Source organism: Pantherophis guttatus, chromosome 5, assembly GCF_059756535.1.
Source record: "Pantherophis guttatus breed Tessera chromosome 5, ASM5975653v1, whole genome shotgun sequence".
Taxonomy (NCBI): Eukaryota; Metazoa; Chordata; class Lepidosauria; order Squamata; family Colubridae; genus Pantherophis; species Pantherophis guttatus.
Window position 1 is genome coordinate 77509753 of NC_142067.1, and position 22068 is coordinate 77531820.

At 37.3% G+C, this 22068-nt stretch overlaps 1 protein-coding gene across 1 annotated transcript in view; it reads right to left on the bottom strand.

Annotated features, from left to right (window-relative positions):
- Positions 1 to 936: 936 nt before the first annotated feature.
- SMPX (small muscle protein X-linked) overlaps positions 937 to 22068 on the bottom strand; it is a 45922-nt gene continuing 24790 nt past the window's right edge. The window contains exons 3-4 of the mRNA XM_034433870.2: positions 11894 to 11977; positions 937 to 1531 (exon numbers count right to left, since the gene is read on the bottom strand). Coding sequence (XP_034289761.1) covers positions 1397 to 1531; positions 11894 to 11977 — 219 coding nt within the window. The 3' untranslated portion in view covers positions 937 to 1396. The remainder of the gene's footprint in view (positions 1532 to 11893; positions 11978 to 22068) is intronic.

Consider the following 22068-nt stretch of genomic DNA (forward strand, 5'->3'; position numbering starts at 1 on the left):
TTTTTAAAAAAGAGACTCAGTGATTGAGCAAAAAGACAACCGTAGTGTCCTCCTAATAAGAATTATAAGCCACCCGGTTAGGATCAAAAATATTATAAGTCAAAATGCAGTGTTAACAGTTTACTTATTTTAAAAAACACAGAGATCTTGTACTGTTTGACTTATAGATATCAAGCTAGTCCTTTAAGAAGTTCCTTATGTCAGATCCCTAAAAGTGATACTGCCATTCAAGTGGAGGAAAGGGGGACTTGGATTCGATTTACTAGCATGGCCTGTGTCATCAGATATTTTATAACCTATATCCTGGCGCCAAGGAAGCCTGAGATTCCCTTTACCTGCAGGAATTTTTATGATAGCCATGTGGGTTGTCTCACTTTAAAGGGTAGTGGTGGGAATGCATGTTTGTTCGGGTTCTCAAAGGAAATAGTAAAGAACACATCTTCACGCTTGTGTATTGGCTGAAATCTGCATTCTGACTTAAAGGGAGGGGTCTCTACCACTTTAATCCTACTGCTTTGCCTAAGGGTATTCAGATTGTGTTTTAGCTGGATGATTTTCACTTCTGCTTAATAAAAGAATCCTTTTGAACAACTACGTTTCAAGAGTTCGTACTTTCTTAAGTTGGAAGGAGAGGTGATCCTTACAACTTAAGATACAGTTACTATCCCAAGATCACTAAGGTTTGTGAATTTAAGTTTGCATCACCTAGCCCTAGACAATCACATGCTGATCCTAGCCAAAAACACACTATTCTTGTTTTTAAAGTGTGATCATATTATTGTTATCATTACTTGACTAAACAAATGTCTAACTAGAAGTGGGAGGAAGAGAACAGGCTATTTTAATTTGAAAAGTTACAAGCAGGAGCATATCGGCAAGTACACCACATTCACGTTGTCAGAACTGAACCTAGAAAAAAGACTCACCTCTCACATACCATTTCTTTGCAAGTCATACTGCTTATGTCAAAGTTTATTTTGAAAATGAAAATATTGATTTTAATGAAGTATTTATCCTCCTGAGCAGTGGTGGGTTGCTCCTGGTTCTGTCCGGTTCTTGAGAACCAGTAGTAAAAGCGGCAGGAGGTTCTACCCACCCACCTGGACATCATAAGGTATGATTTGTGCAGAAGTGCACGCTAGTGAGCGAAAAAAGCACTCCCATTGCGAACCAGTAGTAAAGGTAAGTAGAACCCACCCCTGCTCCTGAGGCAGCTTTAGTTAATCCACACAGACATATTATTTATATTGTACAGGAATAAACCATTTCTAATGTGGGGTTTCAATTTCTCATTCATCTTCAGAAGCAATCCTATGCATGTAAGTAATTTTCCTTTGGTTCAGCACACAAATAGTGGTATGAATCATATCTTCTACATACAATTTCATTTCTTTTATTATTCAAATCTTGGAACAAATTTCAGTTCATTCTTTACATTCTGGATTTCTGAGAGATTAACTGCTGGGCCTGGTAACTTCTTGGCTCCTGTGAGAGTCTTTTTCTTTTCTTCTTCAGGTGGAGTTGGAAGACTCTATAAAAATAATAAACTTAATTCTTCAATTGATTGTAACAAGGAACCAGGAAATAGAGAAAATTACACAGTTAAAGTTAAAATAAAAGAATATATTTAATAACATACTAGCATAAAGTAAATTTTCCATATTATCAAAATTGGAATTCTCTTCTTTACAGAACAAGTAACAATTTGATATCATCCTGATGATTTGGACTACAATTCTCATAGTTGTTTTCATTGGCCATGTTGCTGATGCTGGTGGGAAGGTGGGGGAGGGGGGCTGACATTCAAAACACCTGTCACATGCCTATTTCTGTTTAGCAGTAACCAGGTAATTTTTGAGAGCTTCAACAAATAATTCATTATAGTATCTGACACTCACACAAGGACTTCAAAGGGGAATAGCAAAGAGGTCAAAGGACAATGCATTCATAATGACATAATCCGTTAAGTGCCATGACTTATGTCCAGCCCAAATACATCAGTGTGGCATTGATGTGATTATGTTGCACATGTCACCATTTTGGCATTACCACAGTTTGCTGTGGGGCTTAAAGTGTTATTGGTTATTTAAAATTTAGGGGTACCCAATTTTGAAAGTGTACACCTAGTAATATGCCATAGCTATACCACTGATGGGTGGAATTCATCTGAATGAGGATTATCCCTCATTTCTACATGACATGATATTATTGACAAGTTCAACTCTTGTTCAAGACTCTTTTCTACAACTGTATATTTAAGAAATAATTTTGGGGAAAAAATCTTTAGCTCTCAGGTAACCCCGCTTCCCATCTGGTATGAACTAAAATTGTCTGCCTTTTTTCAGGATTACATGGGAATCTGAAAAATGTTGAAGATGCTTTAAAAAATCAACTAGTTAAAGATAATGGAGCTGTTAAAACAGCAATGTACTGTTTCAGATTTAAGTAAGTGGAAGCCTGAAGAAAGTCAATCTGTTTTAATGAATAATAGATGAATGTTGTATTATGTGAGGTCTAGGGCACTTCTGAATTATTTTCAAAGTAACTAGCCAATTCTCTTCAACTCCTGAAATAATTTCTCCATGATTCCAATATTTCTCCACCTGGCAAGGTGTTATACCATTTTGATTTTGTATATGTTTCTCAATCCTGAATACATGTTTATCTAACAAATACAAAACATATTTCAGAATTAATCTAGAATTATCATAAATGTATTGCTCAAGTTGCTTCATCACTTATTTGTTTATGGTACACAATATATAGCTTTGCTGTGCATACACATAGACATACACACATAGAGATGAGTGTGCAAGAATATTTCATACGAATCCAATCCATGTGAAAAAAAATGAATAAAGGAACAGGGCCCCTCCCCTTTTCCTATTGATAAAATATGTTGCATGCATTTGTCTTGTCTGATGCATTTAAAACCCTGCAGCTAGCTGTGATTGTGAAAAAGTGGCATTTGGTTCATTTCTCAATGAGGCATCTTCTTCACTTTCGGTGCAATGGCTGGTGCTAAGATGAGGGAGAGGTATTGTACATTGTAACAAGTATGGTTTCATGAAACTATGAGAAACAAAATATATAAAGTAGTTGGAATTGGGAGTAATTTAAAAAAATCCCTAATGCCACTTTACTGAAAAAGAGAAGAGATCAATCCCCTCATGCCATCATTCAAAAGCAAGTGTAAAACTAACAAAATTATTTCATATGACAGCTTTCCTTTGGACTACAGTACTGCGGAAACAATAACAAAGAACTGCAAATGGTCAATAATAAATTCTGGCTGCATTTGAAACTGTATTACAACACAAATACAGTATGTATTTTCTTAAGTTGAAATGACTGAAAACAAAATATGACAAGGATACTATCAAATATTAAAAAGAGATAATGGTGTGAAGTCACAAACCTAAAATTTATACTCGTTTGTTCAGGGAGTCCTTAAAATTGCAAAATACACACTATGTCAGTGCACTCAGTACATAAGGCAGATTGACTAAATGATAGCATATCTTTATTTACAGAGAAAGAAAGACCATTTCCTTATATCTATTTATCCTTTTGCAAATTAACATTGTTTTGCCCACTGGATCAGTGAATAATGAAGGCATGGAAAATTCTTTACTGAAAGCTGATTCCATTTTGCAATAAGAAATAAGAAGTATGTGGGGTTTTGTTATGACTAGAAAGATTTAACTCCAGAAGTTTCATTTAAAATCACAATTTTTTTTTTCAACCACTCATGTGTTGGAAGTCCAAATCCAGAAATATTGGTTCTTCTGCACATCATGATCTGCTGGCCACAGCGGGGTAGTAGGATGTAAATAAACAGTTGAGCATTTACTCACTATATCCCCTCTTTGTTGCATTGCCTGTTCTTTATCTAAGGGGCTCCTAATATGAAGGCACTGTCTTTGCCTTTCACTCATCCTTGCTCACATTAAATTCCCCCTCTCAGGAATGCTGACATGCATCTAAAATTAGAATTTGATTTGACATGTCAAAAGTCAATTATATGTCTCTTGATAGTAAATTAGTTTATTTGACAGTCTCTAACTGAACAGAGTGTATTTTTATCAGAAATATTCATACCTCCTACATTTTCTTGCTTTGTGCCCTTTCACTCAGTTTCCATCTATACCCAAAGATCTACCCCCCAAATTTCAGCCAACTGAAAACTTTGTTGATAATCCAAGAACTTTCATTTATATACTATGTCTTGGGATTTTCACCCTAACCCTAACTCTAAAATGTAGTCCCTTCCCCAATTTTAATTTTAAAACCTCAGTGTAGATCTCCCATGGCTTTGATCTAAATCATCTGTTTTTATTTCTAAATCAGCTATGATAAGGCTGTCCCCTGATACTACTAGACGACATCACTAGGGCTCACTGCCTTAGAAGAGTGAGGAAAATCCTCAGGGATAACTCACACCCTGGTCAGCACTTCTTTATTCTCCTTCCATCGGGAAGAAAATATAGAAGCACAGGCAGCTGCACAAACAGGCTGAACAACAGTTTTTATCCGTGGGCTGTCTGAATGAAAAATAACTACAACATAGTACGATTGACTTGTGGGGCCGATGCAATGTGCAATAAATTCACATGGTGCAATAGGATTGGGTGTTTGTTAGTAGGATTCACTGGGATAGGGATTTTTTTTGTCTTTCACTGTGAGTTGTATTGTGTTGGGGGGCTGCACGAAGGGAGGCTCAGCCAATCTCATAGTACACATGTTGTACTCTGACAATAAAGGTTTGAAAATAGATATATCCAAAGTTCAGTCAGTTTCTCTCTGTGCCTCTCTCTCAAAGACATAAATGTGTGCCCATGCGCGCGCACACACACAGAGAGAAAGAAAAAACTTCTATTTGCAATGCCAAAGCTCTGCAGAATTTGTGGGAGGGATACTTTTTCCATCAGAGGGAATCGTCTCTGTTTACCAGTTTCTGGGTTTAACCCAGCCTCCCTTCCTACCACAAAGGTACATTTGCTGTACTGCCTTGGCATAAATAGCAAGACTTCTTTGTTTTCAGAAAACATGAGGTAAATGACACAATGTGAAATAAAAATGTGCATGGGATACAGGGCATTAGCTAAGAGTCTTTATTTGTCCTTTTGGATAACTCAAAGGAAGAACTGATAGCGTTATGCTGTTCTCAGCATTTCGAGGTCAACAGTGTTTCACTAGATGATCCTTGATTATAGTATTATGAGAAACAAAGGTGTATTAACCATATCTACATCGAAGCACTCTTTGCTAAGCCAGCAATTCTGGTGTAAACTCCCATTTTTCTATACAGCTGGCATCCTGAGAATATATCAGCATAGTGCATAATCTCTGAGTTTTTGAAATATGGGCAGTTGTTGCTGGCTTGTAAAGTAGTCTCCAGATTAGAGGTCCTCCCTGTATAAATTAGGCAAGCATGTTGAGGAAAAAAAACCTGGACTGTGGTTCTGCTTGTAACATCCTGGTCAAAATATACCAAAAATAGCATCCTAACCATTATCAGTAATGGTGCATAAGGCATAGGTATGACTAAGACTACCATGTTTCCCTGAAAATACGACCTATCCCAAAAACAAAACCTAGCCCGATTTTCATGCCTGTGCCTAATATAAACCCTACCCCAAAAATAAGCCCTAGTTAAGCCCCACCCATCATCTGGTTGTACAAGGTGGGGCGAGTCGCAGGCATAAAAATCAAGTGAGGGTGGGCCTGGGGATGGATCTGCCCCACATACCCCACACCTGCTTACTTTAAGACCACTGCAGCCAGGCCTCCCATACCCCAACAACTGTTGTGCCACTGCACAACTTCTGCAGCCACTTACGGCCACTTACAGCCGGACGCCACATGGTGCATCATGCCTGTGCCACTGCTTGCAGCTGAACACCACAAGCCTCGTCATGCCGATGCCGCTGCTCACAGCAGAACACTGCAAGGCTCATCGCGCCAATGCCACTGCTCGCATGTGAAATGGCACAGCCTCCTGCCGCAAATGGTGGCACTAGTACAACAAGCCATGCGGCATCCTGCCATGAGCAGCTGCATCATGATGACGAGCCATGCAGCATCTGGCTGCAAGCGGCTGTGAGCAGCTGCAGAATATATCAGGCAGTGGCGCGACAGGTGTTGGGGCATGGGAGGCGTGGGTGTGGTGGTCCGAGGTAAGTCATCCCCTGAAAATAAGACCTGGTGCTTATTTGGGGGCCAAAAAGAAAATAAAACTGGGTCTTGTTTTCAAGGAAACATGGTAGTAATCTTATCTACTTTTTCTTTATGTGAATGCCTTGATTGACCACTATCAAGATAAGTGGTGAAGGTCCATCTGTTGATGATCACAATATATGGAATTGCAATTTGGAATGTTTTTAAAAATATTTTTATTGAATTATGTTTAAAAAACAATATCAGATAACTACATTAACATAAATCCAAGATGCAGGGGGGGTGAGATATAGAAAATACAAAAAACAAACATCCCACTAAAATAGACAGGCACTATACATTTACAAATTTACCATATATGTAAATTATACCATATTATAGTGTGTCATTTGAAGAGGCCTTGTTAATTCACATCTCAGCTATTATGTTATCTAGAGTATTCCAATATTGGGCAATTATTATTTTGGCTACTGTATAGATAATATTGCAATTTCGACTATGAGGCATGTATTAACAAATGAACAATGCATGCCTATAATTTTTTTAAAGGAAACATGTAATAATTTTGAATGAAAGCAGCCTGATCTTATAGAATGAAATTGATAAATATATGCAGGGAAGTGAAAGTGTAGAGTTTATTCGTGAATAAAAGGGACTAAAATTATGTCAGAAAATATGAAATACTGACATCTAAATTGTTGTGGATGTATATGAAAGTAGAAATCTGTAACTTGAGGTAGCTGCATATTATACTATGAATGGAGATAATGGAGGAATCAGAAGTGAGTTTTAAGAAAAATTATGTAACATACTGTCCATGAACGTGAAAGAATGAGTGGGAATATGAAATATGATTGGACCAATGGAGATATAAGAAAGACTAAAAATGCTGACTATTGGTATCTGCTTAACAATAAATAAATTTCTAAAATATGTTTTAAGGGTAAATGTATTCCTCCGTATACATGTACCCTGTTTCCTCCAAAATAAGACATCCCCAATCGGGCTTTTGAGCGCATGGCAATAAGGCCAAGTGCTTATTTCAGGGTTCAAAAAAACATAAGACAGGGTCTTATTTTCGGGGAAACACGGTAACTAAGGAATAGTTAAAAAGGACAATAGTAAGTCAGAATGATATTGAAAGTGGATCCACTATTATAAACCTAGTGTCTTAAAAAAAAATTGAAAACAAAGTCATATATTTATGTTGAAATATTGAAAGAATGTAGTTGTAAATGTTTTAAATGAGAAAGCATGTTTATCTATGATTGTTGATTTAGTGAAAGCATTTGCTAAAGTAAATAGGCTTGAATTATGGATATTTTGCATAACTATGAAGTCTTAGGTTGGGTGTTGAATATGGTAAAAGGAATATTTGATAGAGGTAAAGTGTGCATGAGAATAAATAGGATGCTTAGTAAATGATTGTCAGGGACTAAAAGAACTGTCTAATGTCCTTTTGGTTGTTTAGAATATTTCTAAATAAACGAATAAGGAGTGCCCATGGTGATGTTATAAATGAACTGGTTGGAAAAATAATAGTTTTTTGAGGCTTCACTGTGGACTGAGAATATGAATGATTTGTAGCTAAAGATAGATGGACTGTACAACACAGTGAGAAATATGGACCTAAAATCTTGTCCCGTTAGGACAAGCCCATCCTACTCGTGCCAGTAGAGAAGACTTACTTTGGATCCCATTGGTCAAAGAACTCCAACTATCGGAATCCAGAAGCTACAGTGCCCACCCTTTGGAACATCTTACCCTCTAAGGTGAAATCTGTCCCCACCCGCTTATCCTTCTGCAAGAGCCCAAAGACATGGCTCTGCCAATTGGCCTGGGGACTACCTTCCCACTCCTTACACTCTGCTCTTTACCATCTTTTTGGTTATCATATTGATGTATTCTCATTGTGTTCTTTTTCATTGTTTATTATATTGTTATATTATTTTACTTCTATTTCTGTTCTGTTTATACTTCTTTCATTTTCTTCCTTTTCATTAATGTAAGCCTCCTAGAATAGTCCCCTAAAATGAATTTAACAGACAAATGAACAAATGAACAACAGGGCCTGGTGGCTCAGCAGACTGATAGCATTGTGATTAATACCAGCTGTCTGCAATTACTGTAAGCTTGAATCTTACCAGGCTCAAGATTGACTCAGCCTTCCATCCTTTCTAAGGTAGATAAATTGAGGACCCAGTTTGTGGGGGCAATAAGCTGACTTTGTATAAATATACAAAAGTATGAAGGCTATTGCTTAACACATTGTAAGCCACCCTGAGTCTTTGGAGAAGGGCGGCATATAAATCAAATTAAAAAAAAACAACAACATTGGTGTATCAAAGAACAAAGTAACTGGGTTTGAGAAAGTTGAAAGAGCAATTTGAAGTTACATGAAAATTGCAAAAAACAGAGTAGATATATCAATTTGTACAACCTTTTAGAATGTTTAAAAGATGGAGAAATTGATGGATTTTTAAAACAGATATGTAAATGATGAAAAAAGTGGGGAGTAGTTGTATGAAATCTGTCATGAGGGATGAATATTTGTGGAAAGAATCAACAATGGCTGTATATAAGAATATGTTTTTGCCTTATTTGTTGTATGAAAGCAAAGGTTATATGAGTAATTACAAGAGAAATGTAAGCTGGATGCTTTGCAGATATGGATACATTAGATAGATAGATGATAGATAGATAGATAGATAGATGAGATAGATAGATAGATAATATATATAATTAAGTTACTTGATTACTGTATTAGATTAATTGTTTCTTCACCTTTCATGATACCAACAGTAAACTCTGTAGCTTGAGGCAGATACTTCTTATGTATTTATATTTATTTATATTTCATACTTCTTAACTGCCCTTATCCTTCAGAAAGGGGCTCTGGGAAGTGTAGAATTTAATAACAAAATTAACCATTAAAACAAAATAATTTAAGATTTATTTTTTTTTAATTTGATTTATATGCCGCCCTTCTCCGGAGACTCAGGGCGGCTTACAATGCGTTAAGCAATAGCCTTCATACTTTTGTATATTTATACAAAGTCAGCTTATTGCCCCCACAAACTGGGTCCTCATTTCACCTACCTTAGAAAGGATGGAAGGCTGAGTCAACCTTGAGCCTTGGAGAGATTCGAACCAGCAGTAAATTGCAGGCAGCTGTGTTAATAACAGGGTACTTAAACCACTGTACTATCAAGATTAAAAATTATTAAAATTATAAAACAAAATTATAACATTTCAAAAGATAGAGAATTCCAAGATGGGGAGGTTAGTAGTTGCTAATACAGATGTGGGTAGGGTTCCTCATAGGGCCATGTTATTTCATGATAGTGCAAGCCATATTTAAGGAACAGTTTCTGTATTGTGAAAATGCTAAATTATAGTGATGCTTAGTCCAGATTTTAATTTAAGTTGCAAGAAGGGCCTATGTTAGGGGTGGGCAACTATGGCAACTTTACGATCCGTGGAATTCAACTCCCAGAATTCGTCAGCCAGCATGGTTGAAGTTCACAGGTCATAAAGTTGCCATAGTTGCCCATCCTTGTTCTAAGTGGTGAATAACATAATGCAGCCCCAAAAATCTCTAAGGCAAATGTATAAAGATATATTTAAGATATGATTATATATCCTGTTGTTTTAATTGTTTCTTACTATCGTTATACTGTCTCTGTTGTTTATATCAATCTACCGCAACTTGACATTCTCCTCATGTGCTGGGACCACATCTGCCAAAATTTGACAATGGTGACTTAGAACTTTGGAATCATAATCTCAACACATCTGGAGAACACCAGTTTGGGGGGAACTTGTTTAGTCAAGGTAGGACATTTGGCTATCCTAGGAAACCTAAACTTCTCAGGGTTAGAAGACAGTGAGAACCCAGACAATGAGAAGTTTGTGCACACGACCTAGCATTTTAAAGAAGTCAGCAGATCCAACATTTAATCAAGTCAGCAAAGACATCATACATTCTTGCAAATAAATCCACAAAAATCCTCAGGTGAAAAATGCTATCTTATTGAGAACTGTCAGAAGAAACAGCAGTTAATTGCTTTTCTATACTTGGCAAGGGATGGGTGGAGCCTCATTCCTCTGACGGTCAGGCTGTTTTTTCTACTGAATTTGGAGGGAAACTAAGTACTCTACTCATTATATGGCAGCCCTTTATTCACTTCTATGCAGATCCTTATGGGCTATGGTTATTGGACAAAAGATTAAATACAAGAGCATCACAGGAATGTAAATAACTGTCTCTGCTGTCTACATTCATCCTGCTTTTAGCATGATACAATTAATTTTCATACTTCTACCTAATAGAAATGCTTTGGGTACCAGATGTAGTCATTAATTTCTCTGATACATAAAGTAAAATCAATGCATTTCCCCCTTCCAGATACTATTAACTACATATTTAAATGTACACAGGAAGGTCCTGCTTGGAGGTGAGGTATGGAAGAGTGGGGAGGTGGAAGAAATAATTATTAGATGTGTCGCCCAAGGCAATATCACTCTGATCCATACTGGGAATCTCTATAATTGTTTTTAGAGTACAATTATATCACAAAATCCGAATGTTTTTTTTAGCCCTAAGGGAAGGATAGTGATAGCTCAATTTTTATAAAATGTTTTATAGATGGCATTTAGATCCTAAAAAGTTGTCATGTATGTACCCTAATGTTCAGCCAAAATGTTGGAGATGTGAATGTTTGGATGCTACGTATTATCATGTTTGGTGGACCTGTAGGAAAGTTAAGGCTTTTTGGATAAAAATATGGTGGGTCATGCAGAATGTTTTGAAGAAAAAAATTCAATTTTCTCCACAATTGTTTTTATTGGGCATAGTTAAGGGTTTTACACGGGATGAAACAAAATTAATATTGTATATGATAACAGCAGCAAGATTGTTGATAGGTAAATATTGGAAGAATGAAGCTTTGCCTACTATCGAGGAATGGACTTCGAAGATGGCCAGTTTTGCAGAGATGGCGAAGATTTCAGCATATTTAAAAGATTGTTCACAAGAGACTTATGAATGGGAATGGAAAAGGTGGATAGAATATGTTCAGAACAAATACCAAATTAGAAAGTATCAAATAGCTTTTATTTGAAAACAATGTATTAGAAATATTTTAATATAAAGAGACAAAGAGGGAAAATTATATAGGGGGAGGGATGGGTTCAGGTATATATATCAGTGTTATTAGTTATGAGTACATAATAGGGAAGTCTGGGGGGGGGAGGGTTAGGGAGGGTTAGGGAGGACGGGAAGTTTGGGGAGGGAGGTGGGGGGGTGAAAAAAGGGGTGAAAATGTAATTGTAAAACTTTTGCAATAAAAAAAAAAAAAAGATATTTATATAGCTTCAGAAATTGCAATATATGTCATACTCTAGTTAGAATATGATAGGAAGGATGCACAGAAAAACCCTTCAGAAACAAGGCTGCCAATATTTTAATTCTGATTTTATATTGCTTCCATATATTAGCACTCTAGAATACTACTGTCCTTTACATATATTAGCTAATTACATTAGAGTGGGAAGATTATGTTTGTACTGACTGTTTACTTATCTTTTCTAGTGATATGAATGAAATGAATGTTTTTCTGAGATATTACAGAATGAAATTTCACTGGTGAATAGAATAGAATACGTATTTAATGTTTGGTGTTCTAATCAGATAAGTACATACTGTTCTTACCTCTTTGGGTTCAGTAGATTCTTTTCTTTTAGGAGGTTGACCAGCACCAGGCAAAAGTGCTCCCATTGGGATGTTGATATTTGCCTGGAAATTGGATAACATATAAGTGCATGAAGTTATATTGTAGTAGATCTACAAAAATTAAGAGATGGATGGAGTTTTCTTGATTGTCCAGGCAAATTATATTTGTTTCTCGTCTCTTTTATTAAATTTCTTCTTTTATTATTTTAAATTTAGGCAAATTCAAAATAAGATTAATTCGGACAGCAAAATCTTACATTAAATTTCCATATCAGTGGCAGCATCCCGAGCCTTGTTTATATGGAACATATAAATTATGGTAGTGCTTTATTATATTAGTGCTTAATATAATCTGGTGCTACTATATTAATGTATAAGGGAAACAGAGGTTTATATTTAAACCCTATGTTTTTCACATTTTCCTATAAAGGACAACTTTTTTTGTCTAAGGTTATGGTCATTGTAAAATCAGAGCCCTCTGTCAAGAGCTGTGGTGGAGCAGTGGTTAGAATGTTGTATTGCAGGCTAACTCTGCCCACAGCCAGGAGTTCGATCCTGACTGGCTCAAGGTTAATTGATCCTTCCATCCAGTGGTGAAATCCTACTGGTTTGCACCGGTTTGGGCGAACTGGTAGTGATAAAAGCTACTGGTTGGGCGAATCAGTAGTAAAAAAAACCTCTGATTGGTCCGAACCAGTATTTCCAATGATCAGGTGTGCCACACAATTTATATTTGCTGGAGAGCAGGAAATCCTGTTTTCTAGTGAATCTAAATAGCGCGGTACAGCTGTTTCCCCCTCGCTGTTCTACTTACCTTGTTAAGCATCCTTTTTCCACGTGAAGCGCACGTTTGGCACACACTCATTTTAAATAGTAATCACCCATATCCAAGCTAACAGAAAGGTATGCTGGTGTAAAATTTGTCTTCTAATTGCTGATAACTATCTACTATCAGTTTGGCCACAATACTGTAAAATGAAGCTATCTTTAGGAAGTGTGAGCAAGGCCTCTTGAGGAAAGAAATTGGAAGATTTTCCCTAGCTGTCATCTGTCCCATTGGCATATGCAGCAAAAGAAACTCCTGGGACATTATTTTACCAAGAGTATGACTTTACTGATAGATCAATACGAGCATAGAAGAAGCAAAGCTAGCTGTGAGGTTTTCGCATGAAAAACAGCATAGTTAATCTTCTCTTTTCCCCATTCAGGCCACCCATTGTCCATCATCCATCAATCCAACACATTCTTTTTATTTTGGGAAAACAGTCTGCACCTTCAGAAGGTTGGCATATAAAATGAAAAAGGAGAGAGGAAAAAGTTAATTAATCAGCTAGTAGACGAGGAAGGAACTATATGTTATTGAAATGAGGAAAAGAAAAAAATAGTACAGAACTATTATGAGAAACTCTATAAACAAGAGATGAACTCAGGAGAAAAGATAAAACAATACTTAGAAAAATCTGAACTACCCAAAATATCAGAAAAATACAAAAAGGCATTAGAGGAAAGGATAACGATGATGGAATTAACACACAGGATTAAAACACAAAAGAATGGCAAAACGCCGGGCTCAGATGGATTGCCCACAGAGCCATACAAAACTTTACAGGATGTAATAAGCAATACAATGCTGGGTATTTAACGAACTCCTGATAGAAGTGAAGATACCAAACTCATGGATGGAGGTATATATTACTCTTATACTGAAAGAGGATACAGACCTGCAACAAATAAAAAATTATAGATCGATTTCCCTGTTAAACATAGATTATAAGATATTTGCATCAATAATGGCTGATAGACTCAAGAGATTGTTAAATGAATTTATACACACAGACCAAAATGTTTTTTTACCTAAGAGACAGATTAGAGACAATATGACAATAATATTAAATACTTCGGAATATTATGAAGCTCATCCAGAAAAACAAATGGCATTGATGTTTCTTGAGGCACGAAGGCATTTGACAATGTGAATTGGCAATTTATGATAAAACAATTACAGACTATTGGCTTTGGGGGGGGAGATTTATAAATATGATTAAAACAACTTATTATAAGCAATCAGCAAAGGTGATAGTAAATGGAGATATGACAGAGGAGATTAATATTATGAAAGGTACAAGGCAGGGATGCCCTCTATCCCCATTATTATTTGTGTTGACATTAGAAGTATTAAATAGAAACATAAGACAAAATGAAGAGATAAAAGGTATGAGAATTAAGAAAGAAGAATATAAACTACAGGCATTAGCAGACAATTTAAGTGTTTATTTTAGAGGAGCTGCAAGAAGTAGGGCCAAAACTAATAGAACAAATAGAAGAATATGAAGAAGTGGCAGGATTGAAAATTAATAAAGACAAAATGAAAATATTGGTGAAAAACATCACAGAGAAGCAGAAAAGGGAATTAATGGAAAAATTAGATATTCAGATTACTAAAAATATAAGATATTTAGGAATTCAATTAACAGCAAGATGTATAACAATTAAGGAAGATAATTACTGTAAATTGAAAAGACAAATTGATATATAGTTGGAGAAATGGAAGAATTTACAATTATCATTAATGGGAAGAATAGCAATAATTAAGATGAATATATTACCAAGATTGTTGTTTTATTTCGAACAATACCAATAAAATTAGAAAAAAATATTTTGAAAATCTTAATAAAACAATAATGAAATTTATATGGCAAGGGAAAAAAGTGAGAATTAACATAAAAATGTTACAAGATGCAAGACTTAGAGGAGAGTTTGGACTACCAAACTGGGAACTATATTACCAAGCAGCAAAATTATCATGGATGAAAGAATGGATTGTACTGAGAAATACAAGATTATTGACATTTGAGTGACATGATTTACAACTGGGTTGGCAATCTTTTTTATGGTATGGGAATATTTTCAAAGACATTATGTAAGCAATGCTTTATTATTAGTATGGGAGAAAGTTAGAGAAAACCATTACTTGAAAATACCAACGTGGCTTTCAACAATGGAAGCATTAATACATCCAAATATTATCAATATGAGAAATATTATTAGATATAAAGATATCTTATCAGAAAAGGGGGAATTGAAAACGAAACAAGAATTAGAAGAACAAGGGATTGATAAGGTTTGGTATACACAATTGCAAATACAATCAAGATATGAAAAAGATGTTAAATTATATGGTGTAAGGATTGCCTCTCTTTCCAGTTGTGGGACTCGGGGCTGGTTGGGAATGGGCGCCGATGTGTGTGCTGCCTGGGGGGGAGGGTTTGCTGGGTCTTCTCCCGCTGCTGCTGCACCATCTGATCAATAGGCAGGCTCCAGAAGTGGGGGTGCCTCCCATGGCATCATCCATGACTGTTGCCCTTTCAGCACTCTTTGGTTGTTGCCCTGGCTCCCCTCAGATGTTGAGATTTTCCAAAGTTTCCATCACCAATTGGATTATATGCCTCTTCAGACAATCCTCAGTGGTGTTTCGGTTATTCCCCCCTGGTCAGCAAGGGCTTCTAATTTCAGTTTACACCCTGGTTTTCAGTTGCCATGGCTGAGGGTGACTCCTCTGGTTCTCTCATCCCAGCTACCTTTCTTCCCAATGCTAATTGACCAGTGGGGCTTTTCAGGATTCTCCAGGGTTACCTCATCCTCTCTGATGGGATGTAGAAAACAGGCATCCGACTGGGTGGCGGTTGATGTCTCCCCCCAGCATTCATCTTCTCCCAGTTCTCTGCTTCATTCAGACATGGTTTGCAAGGTCCCCTTAGTAGAGCGAAGATTGATTCTCTGAGTTGACCATTTTTCAGATCTTGCTTTCTGTAAGGATTGCCTCTCCTTCCAACTTAAGAAAGTAAAGACTCTTGAAACGTGGTAGTTCAAAAAGATCCTTTTATTAAGCAGAAGTAATAGCAATCAAGTTAAAGCAAGATTTGAATACCCTTAGGCAAGACAAGTAGGATTAAAGCAGTACAGACCCCTCCCTTTAAGTCAGAATGCAGATTTTAGCCAATACACAAGTGTGAAGATGTTTTCTTTACTAGTTTCCTTGAGAACCCAAACAAACATGTATTCACACTGTTATCCTTTAAAGTGAAACAACCCACATGGCTATCATAAACATTCCTCCATGTTAAGGAGGGCTCCATGATCTCAGGGCTCTTTGGCACAGGATATAGGTTGTAAAATATCTGTTGACACAGGGAATGCTAGTAAATCGAATCCAAGTCTCCCCCTTCTCCCAATTGATTGGCAGTATCACTTTTAGGGATCTGACATATGGTTTTTACTTGGAGATGACAGAATTGGATGAGATACTCACAGGAACAGATGAGAGAATGATTAAAAAGTTGTATACCCTGTTTTCCCCAAAATAAGACATTCCCTGATAATAAGCCCAATCAGGCTTTTGAGCGCATGGCAATAAGGCAAAGCGCTTATTTCAGGGTCCAAAAAAATATAAGACAGGGTCTTATTCTCGAAGAAACACAGTAGCTACTTACTTTGTATCAAATTAGAAGAAGAACAAATAAAAGAAACAATGATAGCATGGGCGAAAAACTTTGGGTATACAATAGAGCTAGATAAATGGGAAAGAAACTATAAATTGACAATGGCAACAGCATATAAAGAGAATTTATACTGTATAAAATGTTTTATAGATGGCATATGTCACCAAAAATGGCTAAAATGTTTAAAGATAAATCAACTAAATGTTGGAAATGTCATCAGACACCAGGTTCGTATTATCATATGTGGTGGACATGTGCAGAAGCGAGAAACTATTGGGCAAAAATTTGAGTATGGTTAGAGAAAATGACTCAGCAACATATCGATTTAAAACTGGAGCTGCTTTTATTAGGTATTTTACCCAAGAAATTTACCAAAGAAAATGTATATCTGATTATTCATGTAATAACTGCAGCGAGAATTGTATTTGCACAAAATTGGAAAATGGAAAAAATCCCTACAGAGGGAGAGGTAATTAAAAAAATATTAGAATGTGCAGAAATGAATAGATAAACATTGGCAATTAAAGGGAAGGAAGAATCGAAGTATTATAACATATGGGGGCAATTTTACCATTAGATAGAAAATGAATATGGACACAAAGTGATATAATATTAAATAAATTTGGAAAGAAAATGTTTTAAGAGGAGATATAATAAATTGAAATGAAAAAGCAAATATATATATATATTAAGAAAATGGTGGTAAGCATTAAATATGATGACACAAACATTTGTACCCAGATGATGCACTGATTGATTAACGATGTAATGTTTGTTTTAAAAAAGAAAAAAGAAAGAAAAAAATGTAGGGATGGAAGAATAACATCGGGCCGAATGCAGCAAACTGCTTCCGTTTCTGGTGTCATGTATCTTCTTCCTGGATGATCTCATTCTTGCTCTGGTCTGTGTTATCTGACCTTCTTCTGAGTGGGTGAACAGGGAGGAGGATTTTCCAATTAGAACGCTGTTGCTGTCCTGCCTTTTATCTGCCTATGTAAAACTGTATAAAAAAATAAAGCTTTTTGCGAGAGACGGAGAGACATCTTTGATCAGAGCAAATGCCTGGTCTCTGATTTTCTACAAAAACACTGTGATTTTTTTTGTTTTGTTTTGTTTTTCAAACACATAATTTTGCATTTGTCTCTGTTCAATTTAATTTTCTTATTTTTAGCTTATTTCTCTAAGCTCTCAAGATCATTCAGAATGTTATTTCTGTCTTCTGGATTGTTTAGATATACCAGCCAATTTTGTGTCATCTTTAAAATTGAGAAATATTTTCTGCAGCTTTTCATCTGAATCATCAATCAAAGTATTAAATAGTACAGGACCCAGAAAGGAACAATAATTTTTTCTGTTATGAGAATCCACTGATGAATACTTTCTGAGTACAATTTTCAAGTTCACTTATCCATTTAACTGTTATGCCATACAGCCCACACTTATCCAGCTTATTAATCAAGGATCATTTCACTCTGTGAAATGTTCTGCTGAAATTAGAATATATAACAAACAATTTTCCAGTGTTATTAACAGTATAATAATAAACATGGACCCAGTTGTGGGGGCAATAAGCTGACTTTGTATAAATATACAAAAGGATGAAGGCTATTGCTTAGCGCATTGTAAGCCGCCCTGAGTCTCCGGAGAAGGGCGGCATATAAATCAAATTTTAAAAAAAAAATAGTTTGTGAATGGATAGTAGGAAAATGTTATCCCTTCAATTCTACAAACAGAAAATCTAAAGTTAAAATGGGGCATGCATCAGTTCAATTTTGGTTTGAGGTTCCTCCACAAATAAGTTTAATTCAATGTCAAAACAGCAACAAAATTCCTGAATTATTAATTAGAAAGTCTTGATGGATGATTTCAGTTATAAATAATAAAGGCATTATAAATTAAATCAACACTGAGTTCAACAAATTAAATATAGTTAACATAATTGTTTAATCATTCATGACTAGGCATTAATGTACTGGAATTCACTTTTGTCAAATTTTGAATGGAATCAAGCAAAATGTAAATATATATACTATAATTGTTCAGTTTTTATTTCATTCTTTATAGGAACAACAACAAAAAATGCCCACAGTTTTACTGATTGTTTTGTTAACTGCAAGTATCAGTAAAACTGTCAATGTTTTTCTTCTTCTTTAATAAAACCCTAATCCTAACCCTAATGCTTAATTTATGTTGTGATTTTTTTTGGTATGTTTTTACTTATATTTCTCTCTTTTGCCTAACCACGGTAAATGACTCTTAATGATGGAAAATTAATAAAGTATGAATCCTACTGAGATTACTACTATTACTAGGAAGCAAAATATTTCTGTCTTCAAAAACCGTATCTATAAAAAATTCAGACTCTTACAATAACATTAGAGCCTTGGCCATCCCATTCCCAGAATAATAGGGGCATCATTTATAACTCATTAGTAGATTGCATGTCTATCCCAAAGGTGCTTTTTCAAGAGGTAACTGGACTTTCTTGTTGTTGTTTTCTTTGTTTCTTTGTTTCTTTCTTTCTTTCTTTCTTTCTTTCTTTCTTTCTTTCTTTCTTTCTCTCTCTCTCTCTCTCTCTCTCTCTCTCTCTCTCTCCTTCCTTCCTTCCTTCCTTCCTTCCTTCCTTCCTTCCTTCCTTCCTTCCTTCCTTTTTTGCATGTATTTATGCATTGCATGTATAGATATAACATCTGTATTTTAATTCAGGTATTTTATATTCAAATGTACCAATGGCACAATCTAAGTCCAGAGTTAAAACTGCAAACAAGATACACAATGAAAACAATTATATTACAGGAATGACCATAGATCATGCACTGCGTCAATGGAATTTAGCCTTAGTCCTAACCTAGCTTTTTAATTTATTGGATTAGGATTTCTCTCCTTCTCCACTCAGATTCTTTCAGTGGTACATTAAGAATGGGAATGCCATGTCCTCAATACAGGCAATAAGGCACTGCTGCCAGAAACAATGAAGGTGTCAGCCCTGGAGGCCATCTTCTCTTTGGCTCTTCAGAGCTGCCACATTTAGTGCATAGGCCTGCTATGGGAAACTGGGAGGGAGGTTGATTGGAGTGGGTAGAGATAGATAGCCATAACAACATTCTTTTCTCTGGGAGTCAAGGACGTTCAGCCTGCACCTGGAGAGGTGTGACTGGGAAACATCTCCAGTTGGAACGGTGGATTGAAAGCTAAGAATAGGCATTGGATCATGCCGCCAGTCCCTCCAGACAAATGCCAACAAGCACCAGCCCCCATCAGACCCAGCCAGCTGAAAAATGTTGCAGCCACCATAGAGGAGCTCCCCAGCCATCCCCAAGTGCCCAGGAAATATTGGGACCTGACAGCTGCCTTTAATGAGCAAGGCTGCAACTTCCTCCCTCCCCACTGCCCTATAGACTGCACAATTGAATTCATACCGGGAGCAAAGATGCCAAAGCCAAAAATGTACTGCATGACCCCAAAGGAAATGATGGAGGTGAGAAAATATATTGATGCCAATTTAGCAAGGGGTTTCATTCAGCCCACAAAATCCAAAGTGGCAGCCCCAGTGCTGTGACATGCTAAGCCACTTAGTGAAGGACAAAGTGTTCACAAAGCTGTACCTAAGAGAAGCTTATTACTGGATTAGGGAGGGGGATGAATGGAAGACCACATTCAACTGCCCACTGGGCAGCTTCTAATTTAAGGTCATGTCATTTGGGCTTGACCAGAGAGCTCCTGCTGTCTTCATGCAACTCATCAATGAAGTGCTGCATGAGCATCTGTACAAGGGGGTCCTAGTTTACCTGAATGACATTCTTATATTCAACAAGATATTGTTCATGTAAAATTAGTGCGGCAGGTGCTGAAAAAGCTCCTAGCTGTGAAGCTCTATGCAAAGCTGTACAAGTGTGAATTCCATAAGACCGTCCTAGACTACCTGGGCTACCAAGTGTCAAGTGATGGAATTGAGATGGATCCAGGGAAAGTTAAAGTGGTGCTAGATTGGCAACCCTTTCGGACCCGCAAGCAACTCCAGAGCTTCCTGGGGTTTGCAAACTTCTATAGGCAATTTATTGCAGAGGTGGCTCTGCCCCTATTGGAACTATTGAAAATGGGGCTCCCTCCTATGAGAAATTGAAGAGACTTTTTGCAGAGGAGCCAATCCTCCAGCACCCCGACCCTGAATGACAGTTCATTGTCCAAGCCAATGCCAATAACATGGTGGTGGCAGCAGTGCTTCTGCAAAAGGACCCACAGGGTCATCTCTTGCCCTGTGCATATGTGTCCCAAAAACTCATTGACATGGAAAGACGGTGGGCAATATGAGAGAAAGAAGCCTACTTGGTCTGCTGGGCTCTCCTCTTCTGGAGACACTTCCTGGAAGGAAACAAGGTGCCTTTTGAGGTGTGGACTGATCACAAAAGCCCTAAAAAGCCTCCGGAAGCTCTCCCCCAGACAGGTCCACTGGGCACAGTATTTCCAGTGGTTCAACTTTGAGCTAAACTACATCCGGGGTGGGGGGGGGGAACCTGCTAATTAATGCCCTGTCAAGAAAACCACAATTCAATAGTGGGAGAGAGGAAGTCATCCATGCTATCACCCTCCCCCCCAAGAACAAGTGGCAGAGATCACCACCAGGGGTCAAGCCAAGTGCCAAAGCAATCCCACGGGGAGGAAACTGACAGTGGCACTAAAAACTGTGCTCCCTGCCGACCAATGGTTTAATGAAAACAAGGACACCCTAACTATGAGAAAGGGTCTAGCCTGGAAGGGGTCCAAACTATCCTTCTGAGGTAGGTAAAATGAGGACCCAGATTGTGGGGGCAATAAGCTGACTTTGTATATAAAAAGAACACTGCTTGGGGGCCCCGAAAGCCCTACTAAGCAGGTATATACAAAAGTATGAAGGCTATTGCTTAATGCATTGTAAGCCACCCTGAGTCTCAGGAGAAGGGCAGCATATAAATCGAACCAATAAATAAATAAACTATATGTCCCCAACTGCTTGAGGCTGCAAGTTTTGCAATGTAGCCATGACTCATGACTGTCACTTCAGATTCCTAAAAACCCTCCACCTGGCCCGAAGGCAGTTCTGGTGGCCAAAGATGAAAGCTGACGTAGAGGATTATGTAAAAACTTGTGCCACAAGTAATGAGGCCAGTAAAATCCCCTGGACTTCTTCAACAAGTGGCTAACCCCAGCTGACCCTGGGAGGAGATTGCTATGGATTTTATCGTTGAGTCCCAGAGAATGGGGGGAAATACATTTGGACTGTGATTGACTTATTTTCTAAGCAAGGCCACTTCACCGCCTGCTTGGGATTACCCTCAGCCAAGAAGTTGGCTAAGATGTTCATCAAACAAATCTACCACCTGCACAGAGTGCCCCACAGGGTAATCTTAGACAGAGGCATCCAATTCACCTCTAAATTCTGGAGAGAATTCCTGAGATCAGTCGGATCAACGCAGCGGCTTGGCTTGGCTTTTCATCCAAGCATGAACAGAACAGTAGAATAAACAAACAGAGTACATAAGATGTTATGTGGATTACCAGCAAGAAGACTGGCTGCCTTTTGCAGAAGTGGCTTACAACAATGCCGTGCATAGCCACACCAGATTGACCCCCTTTCAGGTCACCAGTGGCATTGATTTCATTCCCATGCCTGAGTGC